The sequence below is a fragment of the Tauraco erythrolophus genome, chromosome Z (genome assembly GCF_009769465.1).
Source record: "Tauraco erythrolophus isolate bTauEry1 chromosome Z, bTauEry1.pri, whole genome shotgun sequence".
Classification (NCBI taxonomy): domain Eukaryota; kingdom Metazoa; phylum Chordata; class Aves; order Musophagiformes; family Musophagidae; genus Tauraco; species Tauraco erythrolophus.
Window position 1 is genome coordinate 57,902,100 of NC_141496.1, and position 22,201 is coordinate 57,924,300.

The 22,201-nt window shown below is 41.7% G+C and overlaps 1 protein-coding gene across 1 annotated transcript; it reads left to right on the top strand.

The window, feature by feature from the left end:
- Positions 1 to 702: 702 nt before the first annotated feature.
- On the top strand, positions 703 to 20,445 carry REEP5 (receptor accessory protein 5). Its single transcript, XM_086629131.1, has 5 exons — positions 703 to 848; positions 1,142 to 1,235; positions 13,238 to 13,376; positions 15,140 to 15,308; positions 17,893 to 20,445. Exons 1-5 carry the CDS (start codon positions 731 to 733, stop codon positions 17,940 to 17,942), a joined length of 570 nt encoding a protein of 189 aa, XP_086485257.1. The 5' UTR covers positions 703 to 730; the 3' UTR covers positions 17,943 to 20,445.
- Positions 20,446 to 22,201: the final 1,756 nt, after the last annotated feature.

Sequence of the window (22,201 nt, forward strand, 5' to 3'; positions counted from 1 at the left end):
GCAAGGAGCTGCTGCCCTCAGTCAAGTCACACACGCTTTGGGTAGTTGTGCAATGGTGTTGCCATAACCTTTCTTCTACATCATGTCAATTCCTACCATCAGCTTCTGACTTTTAAAAAGTCATCACATCTGAAGTTAGCGATAACACATACTGCTTTTTTTAAAAACAAACAAACAAAAACCAAAAAAAACTTTTGAGCAATTTTAGGGCACTGGAGCTGGCTCTGGGTGGGCCTTCCTTCTCCTTTGCTTCGTTTACACAGGGGATTCACTACCTGCTCACTCCAACAAGGAGCACCTTCCTTGCAGGCATGTCCCCCACGCCGCCCCTCTAGGCGTAAAAAATCAGTCCCGGCGGCCCGGCAGGACGGCGGCGGCCGCCGCGCCGCACAACCCGCTCGCCGGGCGAGGAAGGCGGGCGGCCGCCTGGAGCGCTCGGGGCTCTCCCGAAGGAAGGGAGGGGCCTCGCTCAGGCCAGGCGGCGCCTCCCGGCCTCCATTTCGCGGCTCGGGCACGGCTGCGAGGGCCGCCCGAAGATGGCTCCCCGCCGCGTGCCACCGCCTCCCCGCGGCGCAGCGGCGCGGCGCCCCGCCCGCCCCCTGCCCGCCGCTTCCCGCCGGGCGGGGGCGGGGGCGGCAGCGGCGGGCGGTGCCGGGGCGGGGTCTGCTGTTAGGTCTGCTGCTGGGACGCCGTGCGCCGGCGGCTGCCAAGGCTGAGGAGCGGGATCGCCATGACCGCGGCGATGAGGCAGAGGTTTGACCGGTTCCTGCACGAGAAGAACTGTATGACCGCCGTGCTCGAGCGGATCGAGAGCAAGACCGGCGTCAACCGCACCTACATCGCCACCGGTGAGCTCTAGCCGCCGTCCCCGCGCCCCGCCGTGTCCCCTCAGGTGCTCGGAGCCGGGGGGGCCGGGGGTCGTCGCATGGGGGCTGGAGGGAGAGGGCGGAGCGGCCCTTGGTGGCGGCCGGAGCTCCGGGCGCAGCTGGCGCGCCTTTCGCGCTCCTCCTCGTCCTCCGCCGGCGGCTGCGGGCCGCCCCGGGGAGCCGGCGGGAGGAGGGGGGGGCGGGGCGCGTCCCCTCCGGCGCCGCGGGGCGAGGAGTCGCCCGCGCTGACGGCTCTCTGCTCTCCCCCCGCGCAGCCATCATCGGGGCGCTGGCCGTGTACCTGGTGGTGGGCTACGGCGCATCCCTGCTCTGCAACGTCATCGGCTTCGGCTACCCAGCCTACATCTCGTGAGTGTCGCGACTTTCGCCCCTCTTACCACGATAATTGCGCGTGTTACCCGCGGGGGAGAGAGAGTACGGCCGCGACATCACAGCCCTCCGCTGCTGCACGGTCTGTCGCGGTGGTATTCCAGGACCGCGCTCCAAAATGTTTTGGTTTTTTGTTTTTTGTTTTTTTTTTTTTTCCCGCCCACCCCTCTGCCGTGTCACGTATAGGCGGAAGGTGCTAGGAAAGAACGAGGTTTCTTCCGTCTGGCAACTGGTACATGATAAATCACAGAGGGGAGATGCTGGGTGATTTCTATGCTTGAAATCCGGTTCCCGTAGTGCCTTACGTTTTGGCTCTGGTTTCCCAGCTTTGCCCTCTTCAGTGAGAAGCTGGGTTGCTGCGTCTTACCTGCAGCTAGTAGCAGGAGGGAGAACAGCTGTTGTAATGGTTTGAGTTTTGCTAAAAACTCAAACTGGTATTTTTAATTGAGAACACTCCCAGATATGCAGGAAGGCGCTGGTGCAGTGTTAGCATATGTTTAATTTTAAGCACTAGGTAATGCAACGGGCTGGAGACAGAGATGCATTGAGGAGTGCTGTTCAGTCCAAAACCAGTTAGCTGATGAGAATGTGGAAAGAAAGACAGTGTAGCTCCTCTTGGGTATAAAAAACTTTAAAAACCTTCATTTTTCAAAGGAAAGCCTCTTAGATACTTTGTGTTTAAGAATATTTTGTATCTTTCATGGGTGTTGTATCTTTATTAGACCAAAATGGATTTCCTGGTAAGTAAGACCACTTACTTGGAGTGGAGTGGTGGAGTATGTTCCAAAAGACCTCAGAAATGTACTAAATAAAACCTTCTGTGTAGCCTGAAACGTTCATAAAATGGAAGTTCTTCAGAGCTATACTGCTGTATCATTGAAACACAGTGCTTGCCTTTTATGTAACTCTGTTTAAATACAGTCAGCAACTTTAAAAGATGTATTCTCTGTAATTAGCTCCTGGGCAATGCAAAATAGGTTCCTTCTCTTTTGTTTTTTCAGCAATGTGGGAGATTGACTTCGTTTTAAACTCTTTTGAAACATCTTCTGGTTGTGATACTTAAAACTAAGCAACACTTTTCTAAATACTGTTTCCAGTGAGCACTGATTTAGGAGATTATAGGCCAAAAAGTCTGGAGGAACTTAGGTTTCGTTTTCTATAAGGCAATTTTTAGTGAAAAGATTAGTTAAAAGATATTTTTTTCTTTAAATTCTGAAAGTGAAAATATCAGCCAACAAAGCTTCAAAACTTTAAAATATGTAGGAATTATGTTTGCATAATATTTTATGTCTGACTTAGGTCACTTTTAAACTTATTTACTTTATAAAATCCCATTTAAATTTTTAAATTTGTTTTAAAACTGGTTTGGGATTATATTTCAAACCTGCCGTTATGCAACTACAGTGAATAAATTGATAATAAAACCTCTTAGAACTGCTGACCATGAAAAAGAGCAAGAATCCTTTTTGGTGGTTACCCTTCTTCCACTGTATGAGTTTCTTTTTTGTCTTTGTGCTACCATGCCGCTCACCGTATCTACTGTAGGATCTCTATCCTAATGCAGGGCTGAGCTGTGAGAAGATAAAGCTGAATTACTGGAGTGATTCCTGCTTCCATTTTTGCTGCTCTGGATCCTGTACTGCAGTCGGTGATACTGAGTGCTGTCGCCCGTGTTCATGGAGCATAAAGACACAAAGCATAAGGAGCACTAGCCAGGGTGGTTTGTTTATTCCTCTCTTCTGGTGAGGTTTGCTTCCTAGCATTGGGCAGAAAACAGTTTTCAGCTGTTTTCATCAGCTGCAAACACCATCAGATGGATTTTGCTTCAGAAGCTGTGGCTTCTGGAAGAGGTCAGGAGCTGTAAACGGAACATATTGTGCAGGGTGGCGTTCGATGTTTACACAGGTGTTTCAACAACGGGTCCAAGCCTGAAATGTCTCGGAAAGGTACGGGAAGAAAAAAAGCAGATTACTTTTCCCCCAGTTAACTAACTTGTGTTGTGAAGTAGACAGTGTATCATTTCTGCATTGTCAGGAACAACTCAGTGACCGAATTGTTGAAAGTGAAAATGACATAATGGGTCAGGTGTCTGTTCAGCAGAAAAGACACTAATGAAGGAGTGGGACAAATACCTGTGTTCTACAAGGGAGATCACCTCCTGTCCTTAAGTTGTTTTAAAATGATGAACAGACTACCGGGGGAGTGACCGATTAGGCATGTTCCAAATCTGTTTTATTAGGATTTTAGTTCCAGGTTATCTTGGTTATGGTAGTTATGTGTATCTGTGCTTGCTTGAAAGAAAATGTATAGGAAAAAAGCAAATCCGGAGAAGAATGCTCAGCTTGGATTTCAGTCTGTTCACACATGAAACCAGGACAGTTTTACGGATGTGCAGGTATCTGCCTGTCAGGCCTTGTATAATTCTGTAGTTTATTTTCTTTCATTTAGGTCGTTCTCTGTATTCTTTGTCGTGTGTGCCATGCAGCAAGTGTGAATTTCAGTGAAGTGCTGGAGGTTGTAGCCTCCAGTCGGGGTGTGCCTGGCTGTCAGGGTGAAGTAATACAGCTGCAGCTGTGTGCTGCCCGCTTTAGCATCACTGCGGTGCTGGCCTCGGCCACGGATCAAAGCCAACGTGAGGGAGGGGGCAGCTCCCTAGTTAATGCCTGTTAGAGTTACAGGCAGGTTTCCCTTCTCCTTCCCCCTTGTTCATGTTCGCCTTCAGGTTTGCTTTGTCTAAGTCTTTAGTAGTTTTAAACACATAGGAGTTTGTTCTCTAGCGATACAAAATCGTCCCAAAAATCCGAGTCTGCTGTGCCGTGACACCAGCAAAGGCCCACCTGAGTCTCTTAATGTAGGCAAAATTAAACAGTAGTTTTTGAAGTAAACATTATCTGGCTGCTTCCCAGTAAGTCAAACAATCTGGATTAAAGTTTGTCATAAAACCCTAGTCTTACTCCCTGTTAAGTTCTGTTAAGTGCTACGTGATGAAAAAGAATAATTAACTTTAAAATGAAATCTAGTATTTGTTTGTGAGCTTTTGTGCTGCAGTAGACCAGCATCGAAAAGTTTACCATGGATGATAGAAGCAACTTTTTATAGTTTTAGCGAGCTTTAACTGCACGAGGCAATATTCAAACTAGTAGAGGGAAGAAGTGAGTGTTGCCGATATAGAAGTAACATTGCCAGTATTTTCACTGCTTGTCTAAATTTTCCAGAGCCTGTTTAAATGTAGCTCCACCCATGCGCTCCAACGCAGTGGTGGTTAACTGCTGCAAAAAAATCAGAGTGAGAGAGAGTGCAAGCAGGAGGGCAGCCTGTGATGACTAAGAAATGCGTGCAAAGGACTGGAAGTTTCAGAAGTGCTGCCATGTTCGGTTTAGAAATTGCAAAGATGAAAATAACTTTAAGCAGTGAAATGTCAGAACTTACTGCAACATAGGACAATCATGCCTCTCTCTGCTTTGCGTCGTTCTAGGCTGTTACTTCACGTTAGCTGTTTTTGCTATTTAAGTGCTGCTCGTAGCGTTTTACAAACAGGAAATAATCTAGATTGATTGTAGAGAACTATATACGTGCAATTCATGTCTGAATTTGAATATTGTCACGGTGTCTTGAGCCTGTCTCCTAGTTTCTTTGCCTCTTCCATACTTCTGAAACAGGAACACAGGTTTTCTTTAGTCACAGTTGTTTATGTGAAAAAGTTCCTGTATTTGTTGAGAGCTAGGGCAGCAAATTGCCTTTCTCCTAACAAGTTTCGAGGAGAATGCTTACTTTTTTCATTCATGGAAAACACTGTCTGATATGCTAGTATTCACAAGTAATGCTCTGTTCCTACTTTATCTGTAGCTAGTTTGTCTAACCAGATTCACAATGCTCAGTATATAAATATAAGCAGAAAGTTTCCAAATCTGTCTGCACTTATGCCATTTCCTCTCCCAGCTGGTACTCTTTTTATGGGACTTCAGACACTAAAAAGTGTATTTTGACTTTTTTGTCTATGTTCTGCCGAACCAGTTCCTCCAAACATACTTGCTTTTTTGTATTTTAGGTTTCAGAGTGCCATGTTTGAAATAAAAGCTGTCTTTATGTTTCAGAGTGCTATGTTTAAAATAAAAGCTCTCTTATCTGTTGATTGGACAAATGACGTGCTTTCCTTTCTAGAGATAGCAAGTGATTAGATGCAAGAGAGAGTCTAATATTGTGATAACTGTAGGAAAATTTGAATTTATCTTCCTTATCTTAAATTTAGGTTAAAAAGACAAAGGTTTTTGTTATACAGATGGGTCCATAATCTGCATTAGAGTCACTGAAAGATTTCCAGTTTATAATTGATGTAGATACTATTTTTAGGGACTGCGGATATGTTTGAGGCATAAATGAAGACATTTTACCAGACCTTCTTGGTTGAGGTGCACTGCAATACTGGACCTTGTGTGCACTCTTAATGCGTCGACCTGTAGTGACTTGGTTGATGTAGGCCTACAGATGTTAAAAGAATAGTTAGACCTGCATCAGTGGGGTTTGCTGGAATATATTTTTAAACTACCCTTCCTTCTGGTGAGCACAATGCTTCTAATGTTCAATGTGTTGCCGATCCTAAATGCTGAAAAAGTGAGCTGGAATCAAAAAGTGAGATTAAAAAAATGTGGATTATTGTTAGTTGCTTTCCTTATTTTCCTGTTTGTTTTGTTGTGATGGTGTACTCTAGTTAAAAGTCTTTCTTCACAGCTGTGACTCTATCTGATACAGGAGAGCTGGTAACATCTTGCTATCTCAAAAGGAAGGAAGGCTATTTGTCACTTTGCATACGAAGAGGAAGATACACAATTTTTAGATGAGGATAATGAGGCTGTCTTCAGCTGTTAGGAAAAGAAATACAAACTTCCATGTAAGGATTGGTGAACATGAGATAAAACCTAATTTTTTTTTGGAAGAAAAATTACAGAGTTTTGTTGCTACGCAGCTTAGCAACTGGCACAGTACTCATAAATTCTTCAGATCTCTACAGACCAGCCTCAACCCAGAAGGTAGTCCTCAGCCTAAAAACGGAATCATTTTCCCATTCCCTAATGAGTCAATTTTTAAATTATATTCAGTAATTAAAACTGTAGTATTTTTGTTTCTAGTTTAAAAACTCCTTACACAGTGATTACCTCAGAACAGCAAAACTTTACCGAGACAAGTCTGAAAACGTGCACCGTGATTTCATGCTATGCTGTACATTTGTACAAATTAAGGCCTCTATTATATATATATGTATAATTTAATTCTTTTGCCAATATTGCAGTAAACAGAACTGAAAAACAGGAGTAGAGCTGTAAAAAAATTACACCTGAAATATAGTCACCACAGTGTAGTAAAGGTTGACAGTAAAATGTAACTTTTGTTCTTTCTGTATTGTTGCAGGCATGTAGCAGGGGCTCAGTTCTTCTCCTTTGGGTCACTACAGTGCTCTTTGATCTCTCTGCCTCCACCCTAAACAGTAACAGCTGTGGAGAGGCAATCAAAGCATGTGAAACAGTTTTTTCCCCTCTATCAAAACTGGTGGTCACAAGTAGAGGAGCGTTGTGTTGTGGATTCTTAGCAAGTGGCTTCCCCTGGTGTGGGATGCAGCATGTCTGCACTGCACAGGTAATATGTGGGTTTTCCCGAAGCTCTTTCACTGCATGCCACTTCTCCTTCTTGTCAATACCTTCAGGAAAGACAATCTGAAAGACTTCTGTAGTGTAAGGTAGATAGGGTGAACGTTTCCAAAATAGGGCTTTTAGACTCTAGCAGATGGTGTAGCAGTACTGGTCTAACAGCCAACAGAGAAAATGGTAAAGCTTATCCTGAGACTGCGTACACAGGTGAGCCCCGCTGGAGGTCACAGTGACTTTCCTTGCCTGTGTTAAGGGTGGAAGTGGAGGAAATGCCCCTTCTAGGGAGAGTGCATGGATGGCTTCTCTTGGAGTGAAGAGCTGAAGCCTACTGGGGCTGTGCAGCACCACCCGCATCGCCCAGCCTGCATGGCAGAACAAGCAGTTACTGAATGGTTTGGCAGGCTGGACTGAGGCACTCACGCATGTTGATCCCAGCAGAAAAAGCCTGCGTGGGTGTGTGTTTGGGGGAAGCTGGTTTTAACGTGAGTCAGAACTGGGGAACTGACTCATCGTGTGGCCCTACAAATACTTGTTCTGGAAGAGGGTGGGCCAAGAATGAACAGAAAGCAATGAAATGAGAGGATTGCTTGCTTTTTTTCAGGAATCTAGCTTTGTGCTGAGCTAACATGCATGTAGTCTGTAGGACTTACTCCACTGGTGGACACCAAACTAAGGAAGTTTAGTGCAGCGGAGTGTTGATCCTACAAGGGTGACTGGATAGATAGCTAGAAGTAAATTATTTTTGAATCACCGCAATCTGCTGTAAAGACTTGGGGCAGAGTAGTAATTATAAGCTCTAGAAGTACAGGTAATTTCAGGGGTTTTCTAAGTTAAGTGGGGAAAAAAGCATTATGCTTGGCTAACAGGGCCAGATATGCCTGCCTACTCATGTATTATAACACCGATTAGAAAGCTGAAGGAAGGATGCACGAAATGGTCCAGTCTTCTCGAACTACAGCATGAGCACTGGGCTTAATGGAGGCTAATCTTTTGTCTTAAACTTGTAACTTTATTTATACAAGAGTCATCAGGTACGCCTTGTAAGTTTTAGGAATTTGAGTGATCACTTCACATGAGACTAGCAATTTGGCGTTTCTTTCTTCATTTCTGGCTTCCACATCTGGTCTCAGCTCAAAAAAACCCAACACTCCAAACTCATAACTGGTGTACTTATAATATACTTATTCTGTGAGTATTTTATGTGTGAATTAACTAACAGTGATTTGTTGTGCCAGAGCTAATTCAGGAGTGCATTACAGTCTTGTCTTGGAAAAGAGCTGATTTTTTTTTTTTTTTTTTTTTTTTCCCCACAAAATGAGTGAGATGCTTTAAGTGAAAGAACTCAACTTGGCAACTTACTAAAATTATACCAGTATCTGATACTATCAGGTAACAGGATAAAGTAACCACACTGATCTAGAGTTCAGTTTGACTGATTCTAGGATGCACATAATCAATACTTTGACAGCGTAGCTACATAGCTGATACGGGCCCTGGGCTACTAGACAGCATGGCAGCCTCCCCTCTTCCCAGTTGGCATCACCAGCTGGTGGGGTTATCAGGGAACAGATCTGACTAAAAATTAAGTTTTCACTTGTCTCCCCATCTGTCTGCGCAAGTTGCAATGCTGGCCCATTGCAAGCCATTTTCACTGCTGGACTGGCATCTGTTTTTAAAATAACTGAGCATGATGTTTACCATCCAGTCCACTGTTCCTAGTGGCTGCTTTTACCTCCAACGTGCAGAACTACTGTAAATAGTTTGAGGCTTTATTTAAAAGTCTCTGCAGTTGGTGTGTAAGCACCATATTAAAATCCTTTGCGATGTGTAATTACTATGCATAAGTAACATGGAATTTAGTTAAATCAGTATTAGAAAAAACTTACAAAAACCTGACAGTATCTCTTATAAAATTTGAAACTATAGGCTTTGAAGGCTCCTTCCTGCGTTAGGAAATTTTACTTGTGTGCTCTTGCAACGTGTAAATAACAGTTACAAGAAGGCTATCCTAAAGTTGGCTGTACTGCCAGTGGCTCTTGATTTGTATGTTTGCAGTTATTGATGGAGATTGCATTTTGAATTGATTTGTAACTTAACATGGAGAAGAATAAAATGTTCTTGGCTTGAAGTAACATGCATGAAGTATCTCCTAAGGCTAATTGTGCAGAGCATTACAACAGAATAATACCTGATAACTTACAGAATAACTTATTAAGTCTAATTAGGGTGGGATTCTCATTTTGAAAAGAGTATAGTTATAAATGGATAAAAAAACCTATCTGTTCAGATGCTCTACATAACTGACTGTACTTACTTGTTCTCGAATATGAAGTATTTTCTGTGTCTTATGCTGAAATAGTGTGTAAATAGGAAAGGATGGAGATAACTTTTGCCCTTTTACTTAACATGTTAGAGCATGTTAGACTGGATTTCCTGCGGCAGTCTCAGCTGAGGGACGCATTTCCCATTCAGAAGAAGAATATTTATAAAATACTTGCCTCTCCTTGATTTCAGTTAAAACTTTCATTCACTGATGGGTCTGCTGTATTCCACTTTTTCCTTCCTTCCCTCCCGCTAAATGGGTTTGGGACTGGAGTCGTTGCTGACAGATGCAGTTTGTGCCCTTCTTTCAGAGCTGACGTGGCTGTTACCGTAGTGGGTGTGGTGGGGTCTGCCACCTGAGCTTGTCCCATGGTGCCTACCCAGATCAGACCATTAGAGAAGGAGGGGAAATGTGGCATTTCCTACAGTGTGCAAGGCAATACCACATGGATTTAATGCTGCGTATTAGCTGGTTAAATCAGATCGGGTTTTGACTACTTGTAGTACTGCTGCTTGTGACTGACCGTGAAAGTGTCTTGTTCATGTGTTCCCTTCAAGGCATCACCTTAAGGAAGTACAGCGGCAGATGGTGAACGTTCAAAGGGAGCACGCCCATGGCACTGCATTTAGGAGCTCTCAAAGGCCATCCTTTTTTACAGGAGAGAAGATAACAGAGTGTGCCTCATTAACACAGTGATATGCCGTCTGCCCTTTGCCACAACATTGGAGATTCAAAGCTTTTTTTATGAAAACCAATTTTTATGATTACTAAGAAGACTTTAATAATATTAGGAAAAAAAACCAAAAAAACAAAAAAACAAGGCTTCCTTAAATCCATGCATGGCTTCAGACAATGACTGGAAAACAGCAAGACCTATTAGCAGTGTCACTGCAAAGTGTTCTCTCACAAATACCAAGCTAGTGTGTGTATTGTGGTAAAATAAGCTTTCCCCTATGTGCCTCTAATGGAGAAATTGTCTGCAGAACCAGAGATTCAAATGGTGAACCCCTACAGCAAGTTTTCTTTAACACAGAGAAACTTTGCACTTATTTCCTTTCTGTCCTCTGTTCATCTGCCACCCTTAACTTCCCTACTGATAGTCACTTGTACTTTTTCCTTCCCTCCAAAAGTACAGTTTCCCGCCTTTGTCCTGGTTTCAGCTTGGGATAGAGTTAATTTTTTTCTTAGTAGCTAGAATAGCACTGTGTTTTGGATTTAGTATGGGATTTGATATGTTGATAACATACTGATGGTTTTGGTTCTTGCTAAGAAATCAAGGGCTTTTCAGCTTCCCATGCTTTGCCAGTGCGCAGGTGCACAACAAGCTGTGAGGGGGCACAGCTGGAGCCATGGACCCCCAATCCCTGGTTTAGGATGTGGGCTTAGACGCAACTTGGCCAATGGGATATTCCATATCATGCAATGTCATGCTCAATATATAGCTGAGGGTTGGCCAGGAAGTTCACGCTCTCTTTTCTGGGGTTGTGGTTTTGGGATTTCTCTCCTCTGGGATTGCTACACAGGGCTGGGCTGGGTGTTGGTCAGTTGCGCTGTATACTCGTTTGTATATTCTATTATTATTACTTAATTATTATTGTCATTATTACTTTTAGTTGTATTTGATTTCAGCTATTAAATTGTTCTTATCTCAACCTGCCTGTCATCTTCCCTTTACCCTTTCAGTTCTCTCCCCCTTCCCCGAGGATCTGTGTGGTGTTTGGTTGCTGGCTGGGTTAAAACCAGGACAACCTTGAAAATAGATCAGTAGCCCTCTCCCTTACCTCCTGTGCTTGGGTTTGTTTTGTTTTATTTTTTTTGTAGGGCCCCCTTGACAAGTGGTATTAAAATACCTGAAAGGGGAGGGGAGGGTATAGAAAAAAAAGTGATTTATAGTGGGAGGGCGGGGGCAGCTGAAGTTTGCACTGGCTTTGAGCAGACTGCCGGGACTACTGTTTCCTAACACTGTGTTAGGAACAGCAGTAAGCAGACCTGCTGCTGTCCACCGGTGGAAAACCTGTTCTTCCAGTTGTGCTGATGCAGTACCTGAGTAACAGTGCCTTATTGTACATGATGGGGTATGGCAAGGGCTGTTGCTCTTCCCATTGCAGGACCCTGCTGGCCAGCCACAAACACTAATGGAAATAATGCATAAATTAAGTATCAGATCCTCGTATTGCATTTCAGAGTAACTCAATCCAGTAGCTATGCAAATTCTCTCATAACCCATGTGGTGGGGTTGCCAGTGCTTTTGCTACAACATAAGGCATGTGATACGATTGATTTTTTTTTTTTTTCTTCCTTTTCTTCTCTTTTTTCCTTTAATTTATGGATCTAGAAGTGACAGAGTCCAAAGGGTTTCTCAATTCACAAACCACAAAGTGTGCTCACAGACAGCCATCTGTCTGCTTTCTATTTTGTAAACCTCCCTAACTCTCAGTCTTTTATTATAGACTAAAAGAAAACTTTGCACCTTTGGTATGTCCCACAGATGATGCTTCAGCAACAATATAGCTGATATTAATGGAGTAAGTTATAAAAGAATTAAACCTAAATTCATTAAACCGAGTCTACAGATTTTAATCCTACGACACGAGTGAAGAAGATGAATACTTTTTAATACTCAAGCTTCGCATTATCAGGCTTACAGTTGCTAGCATTTCCTTCTAAAATTTCTTACAGTGCTAATCTGAAACTTGGTGAGTCCGGAGTCTCCACTGCACTACTTTTACTGAAGGAAGCACATGTGCGTCTTTCTTTCAGCTTCCTATTTTTAGAACTTTATAAACTTGGACTGTGTTCTCCTGGCAGTTGGAGAACAAAAAGCCAGTTAGTCTTTATGCAAGAAGCCCAAGACTTTACTAGAGTTTGCTCCACCCATACCATAGTCTACCTCAGAATTTGCAAGTCCTGTGGGAATGAATGTATAGAGCAAAACAATTGGCAATGCAGATACCTAGTCTTCACTCTATGGGGTGGGAGGTACTGCATTTTCTCTGCTTCTGCAGACCAAGTGCTTGTTAATAAGTAGAGCAAATCTTATGGTTTACCTTTTGAGAGAGGAATCTAGCATGTGCAAATTATGAGTAAGGATATTCAAGGTTCACTTCAAAATCCTGAACTAGATTTAAAATTTTTATCTAGATGCTGTTTGCACCAGGAGGTGCTGGTCTGTTGCGATCTCAGTAAGAAATGCATTCAGATTCTGTAAAGTATCATTTAAAATGCTATTTAGTAGGGCTAGCGTTGTAAAGAAACAGAGAACAGTATAGACAATCATATATACTGGGAGCCCAAAGTTGTGCAGCTCTGAAAGGGCCTCTGATCCACACACAGCACGCTGTGCGGACCTCGTGCGTAGACGAAGTTACCCTGTGTTGATAATTTAAGCTATTGTAGGGTTTTTCTTTCAAGACAACAACTCTGTTCATCGTTCCTGCTGTCGAAGAGGGAGGATGTTCACTGTTAATGCAGGCAAGGCCACACAGGTGGTGTAATCACTGTTAGCCAGTGGGAGCTGCCTGTGAGGTCCTGTTTCAGTGAGCTTGCTGAGTTTACCCTGTGACCAGGGAATTTGTACAATTTGTACACAGCACAGCCCTGAAAGCCTGGCTGAGTGTGCAGCTTCGATGTACAATGGTCTTCTGGTCAGCATTACCACAATGCATCCAGAACTGGGACTGACCAGAGATTATTCCCCCTCTTCCCTGCCCCATGAAATGTCTCGTGAAGAAGGTCAGGATGCTTGTTTTTTTTGACTTTTTTTTTTGCAATCACAGAGCTAGAAATAGCTTGAGTATTTTTTTGTTTTGAAACCTGACATGTAGGGAAAAGCTCTGCTGTTTAAAGATCTTAGACATATTGTCTGTATGATAGATACTACTTAGTTCTCTTCTGTAAAGCATATAGAGTAGTAGAATTATGAGGATTCACACGTAAGAACAAAAGTCCTAAAAATTTCACCATTATAGATGAGAGTGATGCTACTGATCTGCTCACTTGTTTTGTTTTCCTTGCAGAATCAAGGCCATTGAAAGTCCAAACAAAGATGATGACACACAGTGGCTGACCTACTGGGTTGTGTATGGTGTTTTCAGCATAGCAGAATTCTTCTCTGATATCTTTCTGTCCTGGTTCCCTTTCTACTACATGCTAAAGGTATGTTAGTTCATGTGACTCCTCTCCTAAAATGAGGCCTTTGATGTAAGTGGTTTAATGCCTTCAAGAAGGGACAGATGACAACAGATTCCCTTGGAATCATTCCTGGGTCACACCTTATTTTTAGATGCTGGTTACATGTAATTTAGTACTGAATATGAAAGTGATCTGTTTACGGCTGATGGTTTTGTGAGGCAAGAGGGGAAATTGGGATGGGTGGCAGGGAAAGGTCTGCCATGTTTTAGGAAAAAAGAGATAGTGTAGCTGTACTGTGGAAAGATGGTTCTTCATCTTGGTGTTCAGGTGAATTTGGGCAAAATGACAACTAAACCCTACAGAATAGCTCTATTTTTGCTCTAAGTGCATTATTAGAAGTGGAGAGTAAAATCACAAAGGCAGCAAAAGAAGTATTAACATCTGTGCTATTGGGAGCAAAGAAGGAAATTGCAACATAAGAATAGTTTTAATCATACAGATTTCATTCTTAATTAAGCCTACTTTCCTGAAAGGAAATGGCAGGTATCAGAGGAGTTTGTTGCTAATATGAGTTTGTTAGTGTGCTTTGACTGCTGTCGTGGTTTAACCCCAGCCTGCAACTAAACAACACACAGCTGCTTGCTCTGCGCCCCCACTCCCAGCAGTGGGAAGTGAGAGAGAATCAGAAAAAGAAAGGTAAGAGAACTCGTGGGTTGAGATAAGAGCGGTTTAATGATTGAAATAAGATCATGCTACTAGTAATAATAATTTTTAATGAAAAAGAAAAGCAACAAAAAAGAGAGACAGACATAACGCAGAAAAGAAAAGATGGTCTGTAAAAACCTGTTCTGCCTTTATTTTCTGGAGAGGCTTTTGGCATGGAATAATACTTTACTATTTGTGTCTGGAAAGAACTGTACAGTTGGTGAGAAAACTTGCTGAATTTTATTTCTGTTTTATCCTGAAAAATCTTTTTATGTATACTTTCAAGCAAATATAGGTACAGTACTGCCTGTCCCTTAAACGTTTTGATCTTGTTTTGCATAGCTGTTTTTATATTGTGTATGACAGTGGAACTGAAAACAAATAAAGGCGCTTCAGTAGTAAAGACAGATATTTGTAATATATGTAATAGCTGTCTTTCTGGTCCTCTTTGTAAGATGCAGAAATACTAACCCACACACTGTGGGTTTTGGTTGGTGTTTTTTTTTCCAGAGAGCCAATTATGCTATAAAAGCTATACCTAAACTGTGCGATCCAAAAGCATTACCCTTCTCTGTGAGCTATGTGTAGCTTGGATATATTTTTCCTCCTTATCATTCCAGCTCCGGGATGCACACAGTCCCGTTCTTTCCCCGGCTGCATTTGCAAAGCAAGGAGGCAGAGAGGACACAGGGATATGTTTTGGCTGGATTTAAGTGATTGATAGAGACATAGACCTTCAGGCAAGTCTGTGTTGCATAGTTTAGAAATAGCCAGAGAGACTAATGTTTTGTCTAATCAGGTTTTATACTTCTACCTTTAAAAAAAAAAACTAAATGCAATCTTGATACACCTGTTACCAGATCAGCTTTACTGCTACAGCCCTCCTCCTTTTTCTTCTCAATATCCATGAAATTGTTCCAGACTCGCTGTGCGTAACTATACTGATGTGCATTGTTATTGGACTGTGACTATACAAAATGAAGGAGATGATTATCTGTTTTAAATATGCTCAAGTCTGTGGCAGCTACACCTTGTCCCCTGCTCATTTCTTCTACTTATGCAGATGTTCTTGTGCCTTGCAGTGTGGCTTCCTGTTGTGGTGCATGGCTCCAAGTCCTTCTAATGGGGCAGAGTTTCTCTATCATCGAATTATCCGGCCTTTCTTCCTGAAGCACGAAGCTCAGCTCGACAGTGTTGTTAAAGACCTGAAAGACAAGGCTGCAGAGACTGCAGATACCATCACTAAAGAAGGTGAGGAAAAGACCATTCAATAAGCACATCAAGTAGGAGGGTGTCACGTTTTGAGGTCAAAACGACCAGTCTATCAGCTCCCAAGTCAGGCGAGACCCTTGGGTCCGACTCCCCCTGCCCTCTCTTGGCAGCTCAGCAGGTCGGAGGGTGATTCGTCTGACTTATCGTGGGATCCGTCACTAATAGACAAACAGGAGGTAATTTGGCCAGTATACCAGCTCCCAAGTTAGACGAGACCCTTGGGCCCGACTCCCCCTGCCCTCTCTTGGCAGCTCAGTGAGTCGGAGGGTGATTCGCCCACTTATTAGGGATCGTCACTAGTAGTACTATGGGCCAGCTCCTTATAATAATTCAAAAGTTTCCGGAAACATGCATATATATTTTATTTGTGACAGAATACAGGTTCGAGGATAGCCGGTGATAGTGACTGACTACAAAAACAACTTTAATTGAAATACTGCAGTGATAATATAAAACGATTACTGATCAGTGATAGTATTAAATATCTAGCAAGATGTTAGTAAGTAATTAAGTAAGTGCACATAACACAGAGTTCTTACCCAATAGGCGTCCCTATGGGGGGGAGAAGAGAGGTTCAGCCCGTCGACTGATCCCAGACGTTCCGATGGGGGGGCTTCTCCCTAACATCCCCTTTGTTTGCCACCATTTTATACTTTTTTCATATCTTTTAGGTGGAGCTCGAGTGACTCTAGTCATACATAACTTTTATTAGGATTGGTGAAAATTTCTCTCGTGAGGGGTGTTCACGAATTAGGATTGGTGTAAATTGCTCGTTTGAGGGGTGGTCGCAGCTCGGAGGCGGGTGGAGGTGTGACTTAGTAACTGAAGGACACAATTTCGCCATCACTGCTGAGGCAGCGGTTGTGATTCACTTCCCTTGATGGCATTTTTATGGTTATCTTTACCAGGCGCCTCTCATCCCTGATAACAGGGATGCGCCGTGATACCTCCGTACCACTCTACTCCCCATTTCAAGGGTATTGCGTGGGCCTTGTTCGTTGTTTCTTGTCCCCGATAACAGGGCTGAGCCATGATACTTTCGTATCACTCTCCTCCCCATTTCAAGGATATTGAGGCCTTGTTTGTTCCTGAGAGCAGCAGCTGTGTTTCATGTCAGAGCTGCTCTAATATTAGCTGAATTCTAGGGAACAATGTTCTCCCATTCCCCATCGATTTCAGTCATTTTCCCACAGAGGGATTTCCCTGGGCAACTCTAATATTACAGTTAATATTCGTCATTTTGGAGGAAAGAAATTGTAAGAAGACCATGTAAATTATAATGGAGAAGTTAAATTTGGTTGAAGATGGCAGGATAGCAGTGGATCTTGCTTTCTAGGAGTGCAGTTATGCTAGAATGAGTGCAAGCTATATGAGAGGAAGAAATGGCTAATTTAGTTTGTGTGTCTTCTCACCATACATATTACTATGAACATTCTCTCTAGAGGCAGGTCCAAACATCCTCACAAGACACCTTCCATAAATACAGTTATTGTTTCAGTGTATTCATGCATCTCCTAAAATACCGTCTCAAATACCAGGTAGTGTAGAAGGGCTGCTAATTGTGTGGTAAATCAAATCCTTTAACTCCAATAAACAGTAATGTGTGAAACAAAGTTTTTCCATCTATAAATTCTTGTACTTTCTTTCCTTGGGAGATCAAAGGATTCTGATCTTACTCTTAAAGAAGTTACTTAGGTTTTTATTTGCTTAGAATAAACGTTATCACAGCCTGTAGATTGCTTAATTTTTGCTTTTATTTCCTTGCATTCTATAGTGCACGTTCGTACTCTGAAATGTCTGATGGTAGTTTAATGAATAAGAGAAGGAAATATATAAGTAGCTAAAACAAGGTTTTTTTAAATTTCATTGGAAAGGAAATTGGTTTATAAGATAATTCAAAGCACCCGAAGTCTCCTTTCCCCCAAACAACACATACAGTCTCATTTCCTCTTACCAACTTAAGAAGTCTTCCTGTCAGTATTTAAATGTCCCGCCCTTCTCAACTACACTTGGAATTTCGCTGCATGACCCTTCCTGGATTGTTATTGTTAGACAGGTGTCTTGAATAATGTTCTGCCATGTTGCACGTGACATTTTTCTGTCTTTGTTCCATCACTTAGTCTTTTTTTTTTCCTATTTTTACGGATAAAAATTTCCACATATATATTTTTTTTAAGAAGTCATGCACACCCATATGCATGTACACATATACAGACTGCTATTCCAGCTCTGTTTCATCAGCTTGGTATTATATTTCTTGCTTTAAATCTGTATGTCCTAAACACTGTGAGCAGCTCTATTGTATAGCTATAACAGTTGTAAGTTGGTCTGTACTGTTTACTGTGCTGATCCTTGCTTATGGTTTACTTTTTTCAATCTTTATATGATCAGTTTTATCACTATGTCTGTGTGTATGTGTGTACAAAAGCTATTATTTTCTTTTGTGATGTTTCTTTTGTGACCTAAAAGAAAAATTATTTTTTTTTTATGGAGCTCAAGAACACCGAATAAGTCACTTAGTCTGTAGGCCTCTAATATTAAACTTGCTTTTATTTTCCTGCAGCCAAGAAAGCAACAGTGAACTTACTGGGTGAAGAAAAGAAGAGCACTTAAACTATTAACTGGATGAAGTTTCCTTACCACCTCCTTTATGAAGCTTGATGTTATTGGGAACTGTGGTATAAATTTAATAATATTGCCTTGGAAACATTTTGATATATTACAGGAATGTGCTTTAAGTTTGCTTACTACTTTGCTGTGTCTGTATAGAAAGTAAGCATTTTTATTTAAAAGCAATGCAGTGAGCAGCATCTGAAGCTTAATGAAAACATTTTATTCATCTCCATGCAGAAGAAATCTTCCAGTAATCTCTTTCTGCAGTAACATAAATAAAAAGTATATATCCCACAGGCACTGCACTTCAGTTGCCTCTCTGTGTACGTAATTACTCTTAACACTTCGACTGTGGTGCGTCTGGTAACAGGAAGCTATAGTATAAGGAAAATACTGATCTGGAGGGATCTTCTTGAATATAGGGGGAACTATTGTGAGAAATGGCATAATGGATGTATTCCCACCAATAAAGGTGTAAGTGATTTAATGACATGTTCCAGGCACCTGATGATAGAGATTGTTCACTGTTGCATGTTTTCTTGTAGCACAGTATTTGGTACAGTGTGTGTTTTCTTAAATGGAAAGAGTAACTTCATGCTAATACAAGCTTGACCACTTGAATGAAGTAGTTTGCCAGAAATGGATGCATTGAATTGCACAAGACTAGCACAAGATGACTAAAGTACTACTCCTTTCCTCTTCTTGCTAAACAAATTTGTCATCTAAAATTGTTAATAGGGTGCCTTTCAAGATCACACTTAAGAGCACAAACCACCTCTTGCTAAGGAGCGATACCATTACAAACACTTTTTCCTGAAGTCTTGTTGGAATATTAACTGCCTTAGGTGTCAGTCCTGAGAACTACATCATTAATGGGATGGACTACAGTCTCCATGAGCTTTTTCTGCTCCTAAAAATCTGCAGTCTCTTCTGACTGTACTAAGAGCAACTTTGCATGAGCACTGAAACTTCCTACATAGAAATGCTGTTGTTGTTACTTGGTATATTCCTGACCAGTCAGTAAGAATGCAACCAAAGTTGCTAAGAGAATAAAAGCTTTTTTGCAATCAGTGGAAAAGAATATTATTTTATTTTTTTTTAGATCTGAATCTGTATTTACTTTTTACACTGCAGTATTTTCAACAAATCCAGCATGAATTGTTGAAATCTCCCTGTTCTCATCTCCATGCTGACATTTCTTTAAAGCCTACGGTAATGCTATGACAGTTGTTAACTCAGAACGCACAGAAGGTAAGCTTAAGCTTTTGATAAGTGATTTCTGGTCCACAGTCTTAAATTCCAAAGATTTAATCTTAAAATAGACTTCTGAAGACTTTTTGCTTTCTGCAGCAAGTTGGTATATAAACGTTCACTGTAAATTTTCAGATGTAAGGACTGCAAAAGAACGAAGCACACAGTGCAACTCAGCAGTTTTAAATTTGAGAGATGAGATGTAAAAGTGTCTTAAGGGAAAGCATTTTAAGCTTTAAGCTGGAAAACAGGCCTTGCGGCTGTCAGCTTGCATAGGGAAATGCCAGATGCACTGTGCATCGTTTCCTGTAGGACAGCGTGCAGTTTGTCATTTGAAGGAAAAAATGTAAAATACCACTGCCAGTCATTCCATGACCACTTTTTCTTACGAGTGGATGTGCTGAAGAGGATAAAGTTTACAGCAAAGTTGTAAATGTAAGCGAGTAAAAAGTTTGAAGTGACTCACCATTTAAGTGGTTTAATTTCTTGTCTTATCTTCCTCTGTCTTAAACCCACTGAACTTTTCTGTAAGCCATACTAAACCCTACTGCTGAGTTTTAAACACTGTCATCTGTGTATATAGGTGTCATGTGGCCAGTGCAATTTAGCTTCACCTCTCAAGTAATAGAAAAAGATAATTAATATATTGTCTATTTGATTTAGCTACAAAGTACTGGGTAACTTCTCTAAAAGCTGCTCATAAGTCTTAGACTTTCCAAGCCTAACGAGGTTTGTAGTAGAGACAACTTATTTTTCATTTCTGATACTACTCAACAGTTCTTCCACTGTTATTAATGGGGATAAAACATTTGTAGGTAAGTGTTAAAAAACTACTTTACATCTCTCTTAGAACTTGCTTTAAATCAACTTCTTGTCTTTACAATTTGATATTTCTTGGATCAGCAGCTAAATTCAGCGCTCCTTTCTCAGATTTCTACTTGAAGTACAACTACTGTCTGTTGTTAACAACTCGATCTTGTTGTTTGCCTTGATGCAAGTAGAAATGATTGAAATTCTGCAGCAAGGTATCCTGTCCTGCAAGTAACTCCACTGGGCTGGCCCCGCACATCAGTGCTCTTCTCAAAGCCTTCACAATGTTTATGTGCAAATTTTGGTACACACATCTGCTCCATGTCTGTGCAGAAGTTGTAATGTGCTGAATAAAAATGGACACAAATAAAGACATTCTTACAGGACTGGTATGATGCCTCAGTGTTTCTTAAGAACCTTATACCTCAAAACTGAAAACCCGATTACTTTAGGAAGGCAGAAGGGTCTTTACAGGGTATTCGCTTTTTTTTACCTGAACTTAATTACTGTGGAACTAGTAGAAACCTCTCGAAAAGCCTGAAGGAAGTACTTCTGCTCCGTGACTGGATCTCAGGGTGCAACTGAGCTGTTCTAGAGCATCAGGCTTTAAGAGGAGCGTTTGGAATACAGATCTATTGTCAACAGCGAGCACCACAAACAGCTGCCTACACAGCGCAGCTTTCCAGGCTTAATAGCCTTGCTTGCCTAAAGAATCATCAAGGTTTAGCGTTCTTCCGAAAGGTAGAGAGGAAAATGGTAAAGTACAGAGATTCCAAAGTATCTTCCTTGACTGTTGATTTTCTAGTGTTCCACAAATGACCTAAAGAAGTAACATGCATATTTATTGGTGGGGTGTGTGTGTGTGCGTACATACACTTAACAGTTCTTTCTGCAATCACTGTAAGTAGGACATTTCTTCTGCTTTATCCTGCATATTTCCAAACTCAGGAAAAAGGGAACCAAGTTCAGAAAAATGTTAGAAAAAATCCCCACAATGATACCATCACCACTAGTGATACTAAAGTGAAATCGCATTCTGCAAACCACATCAAGATAGTTAATAAAGAACAGAAATTCTTGTAAGTAGTGGAAGATGTGGCTAGTATCTATCAGGTCAAACCCTCACAACCTTTTTTAATTTGACAAATTTAAGAAAGTGTCATGAGTTTGCATTCCAGTCTTGTCAGCTCTGTTTTAAATAGTCTGAGAATCAACACTAATTCTTTAGTTGTCTCCCACCCCCATTTCCAACTCAGCCAACAATAACTTCCTCATGCAAAGAAGGAAGAGCAGAGGTTTGAAAAACAAAATCATGTATTCTTGTAGGTCATGAGAGACTCAGTATTTCCTGTGAACTCCATGTTTGGCAACCATGCAAATATAGTGAACATCAGTCTTGTCTTTCCAGAGAACTACATCCAGTGTGATGGAATGAAACAGTACTTGAGGAATAACAACCTACGGCCACTAAGGCAGTCCTTGGTTGTACAACCACATTGACATCACTTTCTGAAGAATAGATTTCCTACAGGTGCAGAACACATTATAATATTCTGGTGAAAAAAATCCTCAGATGACCACATGGACTAATCAAGTAAAAATAATTGAACTTTTTTAATTCAGCATCTTTTGGAAGGACATGTAGTCGATGCCTTTGCTGAGGCTATGGAATGCCACAAAACAAATAACACTTTACATATCAACCATTTTGTATTATTGCATCCTTGAGGGAGAAGAATTCTTACAGCCTTCAATCAGACATGTGTAAGTTCTGCTATCTGGAAAAAACACACAAGAAAATCCCCCCAAAAAACCCCACACCAAACCCTGCCCCCCAAACTGGAGAGTTTTTTTGCTGGAGAGAAAAAAAAAACACAAACAAAACAACAACCCAGACAGACACACTGGTTCATAAGGAGTAGCACTACAGTGCACACCATTCCTACCTGGTGTGTCCCCTGATCTCTCACACATTCCACATTACCCATGATTGTTTCCTCCCATCTCTTGCACCAGCCACTTCTCCCATCCTTTCAGGTCCTTTGGCAAAAGGCAGCTCATTTGGTAGGTATTTTGCCAGATCTAATCTGTACCTAATGTGCAGCTGCACGTGTGCTGGTTGAACACCAAGCATATTAAATGAAGTTTGGTTGGAGCAAACTGCCAACCAAAAAGCATACACACTCCTTCTCTTCGCC